General features: G+C 45.9%; 1 protein-coding gene across 3 annotated transcripts in view; it reads right to left on the bottom strand.

The window, feature by feature from the left end:
* Positions 1-11,313, bottom strand: part of ZHX2 (zinc fingers and homeoboxes 2) — a 75,067-nt gene continuing 63,754 nt past the window's right edge. For all 3 annotated transcript variants that reach the window (XM_065054346.1, XM_065054347.1, XM_021294235.2), the window contains 2 exons: positions 6,617-9,309; positions 1-1,290 (listed from right to left, as the gene is read on the bottom strand). In XM_065054346.1, the coding sequence (XP_064910418.1) occupies positions 6,621-9,119 (2,499 nt within the window). In that variant the 5' untranslated portion in view covers positions 9,120-9,309 and the 3' untranslated portion in view covers positions 1-1,290; positions 6,617-6,620. The remainder of the gene's footprint in view (positions 1,291-6,616; positions 9,310-11,313) is intronic.

Genomic DNA, 11,313 nt, shown 5'->3' with positions numbered 1-11,313 from the left:
TTACCAAAATGTTTAGCCTTTGTTTTATTGAGTTACAACAAATGAGCAACAAGTTAGAAAAGTTGGATTTATTCAAACTCCCTAGCATCGTGTTTGTGCAGCGTATGGAAAGGTGGGCAAGTTTTCTGAACCCAGCTCGTCAGAGGAACAAAGCGCACGGCTCCCGCACCCGCCCACCAACGCACCCACGCTCCGGCTCTCCCTCCTCCTCACACGCGCGTGGACAGACACCCCCACACAAATCCAAATTAGCAGGATTTGGGGAAAAAAAACAAAAAGAAAAACCAAAAAGCACTCGGGAACCTAGGATTGATCTAAAAATTTAGTGGCATGGCTTAATCAGAAACTTCTGTTGTGCGCTACACTATCTAAAGCCGGAGGGCAGACTGTTGGTTATGGTGTCCATCGTACCAGCCGAAGAAACACAAGTTCAGATTATAAAGCATTTTAATTTCCTCAACTCCAGCCCCTCTAGGGGTTGTACTGCACAATTAAACAAAAAGTGCTAAAAAACAAAACAAACAAAACCAAAACGGCGTTCTATCCAAATCTTCAGAGAGCCACAGCTGGGGCTGGCTTGTGAAAGGTGAAATACAGGGGCTGGAGAAGACTCGCCTTACAGGAACACAGAAAAACAGAGACTTAAATACTTCAACCAGTAGCAGGCGGCCATAAAACAAAACAAAAAAGTTAAAACAACAAGAAAAAAAAACCCCACAACCTCAACCACTCCAGAATGACCCTCCCCAACCCCGTAGCATGTTTAAGTGGGCTGAAATGTAAACTAGGGTGGGGATCTGGGCTCAGATGTTGACTCCAAAAGACTGCAAATCTGTCTTAAAATACTTCAGAAAAAAGCTCCCCTCCCTCCCCCACAAAAGACACTTCCCATCCCAAACCCACCCTCAAATTTTTGCAATGGCATTATATGCAAGAATAACTTGCACCTATTAAGAAGTTAAAAAAATTTCCACATTGTACAAATCTGTTCCAGTAGAGGAAGAGGCTGGGTAGGAAAGTGGGCGGGAGAGAAGCCAAGGAGAAACCTATGTACAAGAACCCTTTTCTCTTCCTTTCTTTTCTCTTTCAACGCAGTAGTAGGACTTTGGCACTATAAACGATCCCATGATGATGCTCCATGAGAGTATTTCTCGCTGTGCCTCCGCAAGCGCGGTTTGAGACTTGAAGTCGGAACATGCTATCTCACCCCAGGCAGGAAAATAGAGTTTTCTTCTATTTTCGTACAGTGTTTCCCCTTCAACGTCAGGACAGAGCAGCGGAGGAGTACCCCTGCAAAAAATTATAAAAGCAACATATTATTTTTTAGGGCACTAAGAACTATTTGAGCAGTCAACTAACACAGCGTCCAGTTTACATCCCTGCACGCACAGCAGCGCTGTATTTTGCATCAACCGTACCCTGAAGCCTGCCCTGTCACAGCCTGATGCTGCAGCACAGTGCCAGATTGCTGTTGTATATAACGCCCAGCTATCATAAAACCCCCTATAGATTTCTAACAGGGACATATAGCCCAGCCTTGACTCTGCTGATCCCTCACTACTGCAGATCTAGGGCAGATCTTCACGCTGGCTCAAAGACAACGTGCACACGGGTTGGAGGCCACTACTTTGCCACCGCGGGATGGATGCTGCTAAAGGCAAGAGGACTTCAGGTCTCTCTTCCCCAGTAAATCCTCTCATTAAATACTCTTCTTTGCGTGACTTTAGAAAATAATTATACAAACTGCAAGACAGCGGAAAAAACTGCACGTGCCTGCACTCTGCAGAGCAGCTCCCTGGCTCCACTATGACTCCTGCACCACGGACCAGAGATTAAAAAATAACCCCAGAAAACCCAACCTTCAAATACCCGCCTACACGTATCCCCAGTTGCCAGCACAGAGCAAGGGCTCTGTGACAAGGATTATGTTCAGTGTGTTTTTCCCCGTTGAGGTGAAAACACGCAAGAAGTGTGAGCACCCACTCAGGCCGCTGCCGCACGCAGCAACACGGAGCAGCTTTCCAGCACCTTCCTCCTCCCTCGTCCTGCAGCAGCGCTGACCGAAACCTGAGCTAACCTGCTATTTCACACCTTTTACCAATGTTGTTATCCGGTCTGTCACTTCCCACAAGAGCACTGAGCTCTTTCTGGCATCTGCAAGGCAGAAAGTAATGCAGCTGAGCTCAGTAAAAGGGCAGGGGCTTGCACCAACACCTACGGTGAAAGTCCTCCCCGTCCTTTCCTCAAACAGCCTCCTGCTCCTCCTAACTCGCTGGAAAATTTTAATTGCTGCACCGGGTTTTGTTCCCCCCTCTGAAGCCCTTCATCGCATTACAGCCTGGGTCCCTGACACGGCTACTGGTTTCAGGGGAAATGGGAAGTCCTTCACACTTTGGCCTCACGCCTTGAAATGCTTTAGGCTGACCCGAGTTCTGCAAAAACCACTGGTCGGTCCCACATTGACTTCAGGACAACACCCTGGAGCCCAATACCACTAACAGGCATGATAGCTGGCTCTATGGATGAAACCTTAAATCACAAGAAAATTGAGAACTTGGACAGAAAGGGAGGGAAAGCCCTGTGCTATTCACTTTCACCGGTGTTGGACCCCAAGGAACACACTGGCCCACCTGGAACAGAGCGATCTCAGGTCTCACTGTGGTGCAAAAGGGATTGGAGATGCCAAGAGGACCCAGACCACCTCTGATGCCTGGTATGATGCACACAGCAGAAGCAAGGGGGGACTTCCTTCAGACTTTTCCCCCCACCCCGCAGTGTGCAATCTCCCCAGACATGGTTTTCTTTGGCACATCTCCATAGAGCAGTGTCACAGCCATCACAAGTCAGGGCACACACCTTCTGGGGTGTCCACCTACTGCACTCCCACTGTGAGCTACAGACCTTGGCGCCTACGTCTTATCTTGCAGGGTTTGGGCTTAAAATGGAGGTAATGAGACAATTCTAAAGAAGAAAGTTTGCAGCAGAGAAGGTAGTGGTGGGGAAAGAACAGTATGTTTCTGAGAAAAAAACAAAACAAACCAAAAGCTCTGGGCTGAGGAAAGACAGATCTTGGGAAAACCCCACGGGGAGACAATGCTGTGAAGAAAGCCAGCGGTAGCTGCCAACCACTCTGGCACACTCAGCTCCCGCTCTCATGTTTGAGCTGCAATTTGCTCTGTTTAATTCAGGACCAGTTTCTGTTTGTCAGGCTCGCACAAATGGGGACAAGAGACCTAGTTTTGACCTGTGCTGTTGGAAGACAGGAATATCTCTGTTGGTGGAAAGGGAGCTAAAGCTCTCTCCTGATAGAGCAGGTAGGCCTTGTTGCAAGCATGTGGAGCACTTTCAGTGATGGCTTTAGTACACCCTACAGGAGCCACTCAGCACCTTGAAGGCCCTGGTACCCTATGGGGACAGGTCTGTCTGCCTCACTGTTCAGGAAACCTGACCTGCTCTGTGAAATAAACCCAATTTTGCCAAAAGCTTCAGACACGGACTTAGTAACAGAGCCTTTTCTTAGGCCAGGGATGGTATTTCAGAGCCTAGCGCAAATCCTGCTCTCATTGAGGCCAGGCACTCATGAAACTCCCACTATCTGCAGCAACAGCAGAATGTGCTGAACACATATCAGTTTTGAAAAACTCAGATTTCTAAGGGATCAGGTCTGTTTAGGCTGTAACACAAATACTCCCTAATAGTTTCAGAAACTCCTAAAGCTACACACTGGAGTAGAGTGTGACTGAGACGGTCTGGAACCGCCCAAGTTTTTACAGAAGCTGCACACAAATTCAGCCATCAACAGGATGGAGATGGATCACTGAAAAACGTTCACTTTAAACTATGTACATCAAGCTGAGAAAACAGCAACACCACGAATATCAAAGTAGCATGCTTCTGCACGTGTACAGTCTTGCTGATATAATAATGACTGTGGCTTTTCAGTCCACCTCTTACATGTGGCCAGGACAGTGACATAATCCCTTTGAGGTACTGAGGAGTATGATGTTGGGAAAAAAATCAGACCTTCCTATGACAACAGGCAGAAACAAGTTCTCTGTCAGGTCTTATGCAGTCTTCGCTTTTGAGTCATACCCTGGATGTCACCTAAGCTAACACCTTGTTAATTTAACACCAAAGTTCTAGTTAAAAATTATGTAAGATAAGAATGAAAGCTTATCCTGAAGGAAAAAGGAGCCAACAGCTGCAATTTTTCCACAGGTCCCATCAACGCATGGTACAAAGCTTCCAGCTTTTGTGTCACGATGCCTGTGACAATGCTTCCATGCAGGCACTGGAGAGCAGACACTGTGTTTCTGGGCTGAGACTTACAGGGAGAATAAGGGAAAATGAAAAAGACTTTGGGCTTTTGTCAAGTCCCCAGATCAGCATGCTGAGAAACAGGCGAAGAGCAGAGGACAAAATGGTCCTCTGATCTTACTGCATGGTCTTGGCAGCAGAAGCTCCACTCAGTGCATTTTACAACCAGCCACCAGGAAGCTCGTCATCAGAAGGATAACACAGAGAAGAGTTTGATTGTGATCAAGGTTCTTATTAAAATTTCTCTCTGATAACACTTGAGCACCTCCACAGCCCTGGAGCTTTATAGTCAGCATCTGCCCCAGGGCACAACAGCAGGAGGTTGACCCCAACGTACCCTACATCGCTCACAAGCACAAAAATGCAGGCACCAAACCTATGCTGCTGGAAGAGGGTTGTTGCAGAGCTTGGGTTTCATGGTACAAGAGGTTTGTACGGAATAGTGGTTTCAGGCAAGCCCTCCTTCTCCTGCCCTCCTCCCCATTCCCGTTCCCAGACCCCGCTCTGCTCCATCTCCTCAGTACAAACATTCACAGCTGGAAGAGGGGGAATGATCTGGATTAACAACACTGAAAAATATCCTACAATGCATTTATTCATCATGCATTTGATTTTAAAAGGCAGATCAGATCCTGGCTCTCCTTTCTCACGTGGTTGCACAACCGTGGCAGCCCAGTGTGCCTCTGGCTGACGTTCCATGTCCTTCCTCCTCTCATCCCTGCCTTTGCCACACAGGTAACACCATCCGCTCCTCACATCCCTGATTACCAACTTCTGCAAGTGTTAAGCAGGAATGTGCCTTGCATTGCACTCCAGAGCTTTAAGAGACTTTGTGATACAGATGCTGTGATAATATTTCTGAAAATTAGCCAACAAAATTCATAGTTCAAAATAAAACCACTGCAGGGTTTCCTTTTTCAACTCAAGAGAAAATGTCCAGGAGACTTCTGGCCAAGTATTGCACAAGAAGAAAGTGGAGGCCTCTAGGCTCACGAGCAGGGCTTGGTAAGAAAAACCGCAACAGATAATAGTTCAAATACTGCCAGTTGCAATAGTCAAAGTCTTCAGAGCAAGTGTGGAGGGACTTCTGTAAGTCCTGGCTCTTTAAAAATTATTTTTATTTTTTCCAGATTTGTATATATTTCTTGTAAAGAAATGCTGAAGTATAGTACACTTATTAGGCACCAGAAAACTACTAACGCTTTCTAAAATAGGTGTTCTCTCACTGTGGTTGTTAATGTAGGGTGCTGAGCTCTACGTGGGTAAGTTCTATGTTAAGGACACTCCAGTTTAGGAGAGACAGACTTGGTTATACTGACCACAAAATGTTACAGGCTCCAGTGAACTCAATTCAACATGCAAGTCAAGAAATGCTGACGATGCTTCCTCCAGATTTATACCTGTGCAACTGTGATCAGAAACAGGCTTCAGGTCTCCAAATAACACATCCTTCCACACTGTGAAAGATCGTATAAAACCCCCTTAAAGAAAGGCCCTGCAGCTTGCTTTTAAATTCAAGATCCTGTGAAGAAGAGCTGCTAAAACACCCACACAGCTTAGTCTGGGGCACTTCCTAAGCCTCTAGGGTGAGCAAGCAGAACAAAGCAAAGCTGGAAACAGTTTGCACCTGTGAGAGGAAGAGAGCCCATTTGCATGAGCCATTTCAGTACCTACAACTTCTTTTTTTCTTTTTTTTTGCTTGCTTTTGCATAAAGAAGCATTTCTGTCCTGGGTCCTTCCCCCAGTGACCTTTTATTCTGAGCAGGGCAGGATGCTGCAAAGGAAGAACCCGAGGTGCAAAACTAGGCCCAGCCTCTGTTCATGGGAGATCAGTGATGTTAGCAAGAGGGATATTGGCAACTAGTGTTACCTACTATTTGTTCGCGTGGCTCAACTGGTATGTTTCACATCAAGCTCTGCAGAGGTTAAATAGGTTGTTTAAAGGCAGAAAGTTTCAGGTTTAATCACTTATTGCTATTAAAAAAAATAAAAATCACAACACCAAAAAACACAACCAAAAACCAACAACCAAAAAATCCCACACCCCAGCAAACTCCCTTATCCAGACTTGACACACAAGGAAACAAGAAACGAGGCAAACGGCACTAACCCCTCCCCACCATAGTGTTGCTTTAATTTGCAACCAGGACGGGTCTCCCTTGTGTTTAGACATCCAGCAGGCACACAGATCCAGCAGAGATGGGCTCTGGGGATTTATATGGAAGAGGGGCTATGGGATGCTGGAAGCACACCCAGACAGAGGCAGGCTCAGAGAAAACAGGGCACCATCTGCATTTACCTGTCTATACGTGGGAATTGTCTCCAGATATACTTTCAGAGTCAAAGTCCGCCAGCTCTGCCTGGCCTTCGGGTGCCGTTTGGCTCCAGCTGTCCGTACAGTCTGACGCAGCATCATCCTCGCCCACCGTCACCTCCACCCAGTTGACCTCTGCTGGCTCCTCGTTCTCCTCGCTGCCGTGGCCGTCGTGGCTGTTGCACTCCAACCTGTCCGTACCCTCCGCTTGATTCCCCAACAAAGAGTTTTTCAGTGGTTCACAGTCTCTTTTTGCTCTCACCACTAGCTTGCCCCCATTCTCTTCATTCAGTTTTTTATGCTCCTGGTAATGCTGCCGAGACACCTCATTACCGTTCTTTGGACTCTCAATGTGTTTTGATCCCTTTTTCTGGCTTTGCTCATTATGACCATCAACAATGTGCTGCTGCCTATACTGGTCAATCCATTTAAGTGACCCTGTTCTTAGTGAAGACCGGTTTTCCTTGAACCAGCGAACTATTTCAGTTCTCGTGAGTCCAGTCTGAGATGCTAACTGGTCATACTCCTGGGGTGATGGCCACTGGGTCCTTGCAAATGTGCTTTTCAGTAGGTGAATCTGCTCTTGGGTTTTCTTAAATGTGGTGGAGGACCCAGATAAAGCACCAGGGAGCTGGGAGCTGCTCAGCAGTTCTGCCTGGCTTATCGCACCATTGGGAGTTCCTTGTTCTTTAATTTTTCTGTACGATCCCATTGAATCCAAGACAGCTTGCTCCATGCTGTCCCTTATCTTTCTCCGCTCAGAGAACCATGAGTCTATCTCCCTTCTACTCAGCTTAGTCTCCACTCGAAGCCTGTCCAATTCTCCTTGGGTAGGAAAAGAACACCTTAAGAAACTCTCCTCAAGGGCCCTGAGCTGCTCTTGAGTTTTCTCTTTGAATCTCTGGGGAGTAAAATCTGTATATGGGTGAAACGAACGGCCATGACGACCAGCTGAAGGTGCTATTTGATCTTTCCCTAAAGCCTCTCCAGGAATGTGCACAATGCCCCTTTGACTTCTGTACCTGTGGTCACTGAACCACTTCTTGATCTCACTCCTGGAGAGACCTGTTGCCTCTATCAGCCGGTAGACTTCTGTGTCATCGGGAAACTGGCTTGCCATGAAACTGGCCTTCAGCTCCGCTATCTGCTCCTTCGTCTTTTTTCGCTCAGTGGCTGGTGTCAGCGGAACAGCAGTCAACTTGGCAGGAATCTCAGGCACCTGGACTACATGAGGACGCTTGGCCTCTGGGGCGCTCGATAAGGTCTGTATCGTCCTCTTTTGCCCCTGGTTTGGGGCAACAGCAAGCGTAATCGGTGAACAAGAAACAGTTGAACCATTTGACACAGGAGTCAAAACCAGACCAGTCTGGCCCAGTATCTGACAAGGCAAAGCTGTCTGGATGATGGGCTGGGGCATTTTTGCAGTTGTCAAAGGAGCTGGCAGGACAGTGATAGTTTGGGGAACTGCCTGGATAGTCCCATTGAACATCTTCTTTCTGGCCTCCTCCACTTCTTCGGGAGACCAACTTATACCATGCTTCAAACGCTGCGTAGCAAACCAGATTCGGATTTGTTCTTCCGGATGTTTTGATGCTGCTGTTAACCACGACAACTCTGCTTGTGTTGGGTAAGGAAATTTGTTAAAGGAGTTGATCATGGTTGCATTAGTGTCCAGTGCAGAGTTGTATTTGGTACTGTTCAGTGGTACCGGGACCTTGGGGACAAGGTTAATATTTGGTGGCAGCTGTACAGAGGGCATAACATGGGCTAACACATCATGGAGAAGGTCTCCATTTATACAAGCAATTGCTTCAGTGGCTTCAGTTATGAGGCGAGGGACAGTACCATCCATGTGGTTTTCCTTAACTCCCTCTTCTGGCTTTTTGGGACCCTTCTTGGTTTCCCCTTTAGGTTTTCCTGGTTTCATCATTGGCGTTTTACTTGCACTAATTCCCCCATGAAGTGAATCATCACACTCTGCATTTTCTAGCCCACCGCTTGTGACAGTGACGTCGTTAGCGGTGGTCTCAATGGACTGCTCTAAAACAGTCTGATTATTGCGTTTAATTAATTTCAGTTTAAAGTTAGTCTCTCCTGGGTGGTATTTTGTGTTGTGGTCAGATAAAGAATCGTATTTTTTGGTTGTGAAGTTGCATTCAGCACAGACATACAGGGGGTTGAGAATGACATTTGGATGCTGCGTGTCAACATGCTCTGTAAATTCATTTAAGTTCTGTGTTGAGTAAGGGCAGTATTTACACTCGTAACCACCCTGGGGTTTCTTAGACTGATTTTCAGCTGGGGGTTTTGCCTCAACCACTTCGCAGTCTTTGACTGAACTTTCTGAAGGCCAATTCTTTTGAGAGTCCTGCTGTGGTGTGCCAGCCCCCTTCTCTTTAGGAGCCTCTGCACCCTCGGTGCCTTCCTGCTCCATGACTTCAGAAGTTCGCACCATGCAGGGAGTTGTTGACTTTCTTTTGCTGGCCATGGCAGCTGCTAGCAGTGGGCTGTAGTCCCAAATGGTGACTTTTTTTTGGACAGGGCGAGCAATCAGCTCAACAGATCTTGCAAACAGCTCCAACCCTCCTTTATTATTTTTCTCTGTTTTGTTTAATGAAGAATTTCTGCCTCGGTTGTGACCATCATATCTGCCAGTAGACCTGTCAGCTGCATGACACCTATGAAACGAAGAACATGTCGTTAGGCACTGACCTACAAAACACAGATTTAACAGAAAGCCACAGCTCAACATAGGTGCATTTACAAGGCAATTTCAGATAATGTTGAACTCTTCCTTTCCCTCATCATCAACTTAAAAGAGTTAAAAATCTCCCCACAAAGAATAAAAGCAGTGGGCAATTGGCAATTAAGTGCACCACAGGTAGAAAATGGCTCTGAAACAAATAAGATGAACAGACAGGGGACTTTAATCTCCACTAGACTCAATGTGTTTAGCTGGAAAAGAAAGAAGATACTGCTATAAATACTTCATCTTTTTATAGAAGCTGCAGTTTCTATTAATTCTTATTTTGAAGCCTGCAGATTTGAAATTAAGTGTGATTTATATTAAACTTAATTACTTCCCACTGTCACTTACCTTGTAAATATGTCTACTAAATGATTCTCGTTACTAATGATGGGTGATTTCTAAATTAAGCTATAGGGCCTGCCTTGGTTATAAAAGTAAAGGCAGAAAGAAGAGTTAAAGCAAATAAACATTTTCAAAGGTCTGTGTCTTTATCAGAAGTGGGTTCAAAAGAAACTGCAGCAGATCTATGAAGGCCTATCAAGTCTTTTCTGGAACAAAAGTTTCCCTTAAAACACCACTTTTTACTCAGTATTGACAGAGGTAGCTAGCAAAGGTCACAGAAGCCCTTAGATCCCTTTTAAACAGGGTGACCCTGCTGGAATTCCCATCAAGCCCTGATCTTCACTCTCTAGAGAACTGAAAAGAAATATCTACTTTGAAGCATGATTCATATATCGAAGTGGTTTTGGAAGTTCCCAAATGTAAGAATTTCGTAAAATACATATTTTTAAAAGGATCCAAGGTCAACATCAGTCATCACAACCACAAAGGAAAACTACACCAGCTGTCTTACAAACTACCCAAATTCATCAGGGTGGAAGGAGGGGAATTTAATTCTCATATCAGGCATCAATAAAAAGGAAACCAATATCAATCACCTATTTGAGAAGATAACTTTTCTAATAAAGGCTTGACTCCAATTTACTCCTCTTCCTGATCCTGGGCTCTGGATTCGTAATACTTCCAGGCCTGACGTAAAACTCATCTTCTACAATCAAGGAGTCCGTGGGAGGGGCTGGGGAAGGCACCAGGGTTTACAAACTGCAGGAGGATGGAAAGTGGACATTTGCAGAGTGGGCAAGACCTGCACTGATTTTTGTAGAAGCGCATTAAATGGAGAATCTGAACTAGAGATCTAATGGAAGATGTCACTGCCCATGGCAGGGGGGATGGACTAGATGATCTTTAAAGGTCCCTTCCAACCCAAACCATTCTGTGATTCTATGGTCTCATGTCTAACCAAACACACACTTGTAAATAATAAGCTTTATCCAGCACCCAGCAGACACAAAGGCTGAAAGAGGTAAAATTCCCACTGCAGTTACATCCGGACACATCCAACACCAACAGTTTAAAACCACCTCAGTGTTGTCCTTGAACCTGCTCCTCTCACTTGTGCATTGGCACAAGAACCAGAAATAGTCACTGTAGAAGCAACTGCAAACTTCTTGGTTCTGTTTGCAGCTGATGAATACTCTGCAAGTCTCTGGAGCGTATTTCTGCTACTTTGCCCATCACAGATCATACCACTCGTGTACATATGGAAACCCCAAATGATAAACTGCCAGAGGAAGAGGCTCCATCTGGGGATAAGATGAGTGACAGCAGCTTTGAGCTCCATGTACTCGAAACCCAGCATGAAACAATTCTCCACCAACAAAACACTTCCATACACAAATTCTCCACAAAACACCTTCACGAATAAGGCTCTTGTGGAATGCAAGCTGTGAAACACTAAACACACAGCACGGAGGAGATACCGTGCAGAGACGCTATTTGTTGTACTGCAGATGTAGCAGCCACGGTGCTCTGTGTTCACTCACCACCACCTCTGCACCTCCCAGCCCCAACGGAGACTGGGGATGCTCCCACA

The sequence above is a fragment of the Columba livia genome, chromosome 2 (assembly GCF_036013475.1).
Source record: "Columba livia isolate bColLiv1 breed racing homer chromosome 2, bColLiv1.pat.W.v2, whole genome shotgun sequence".
Taxonomy (NCBI): Eukaryota; Metazoa; Chordata; class Aves; order Columbiformes; family Columbidae; genus Columba; species Columba livia.
The sequence above is the reverse complement of the archived record's forward strand: the minus strand, read 5'-3'. Positions and strand labels throughout refer to the sequence as shown.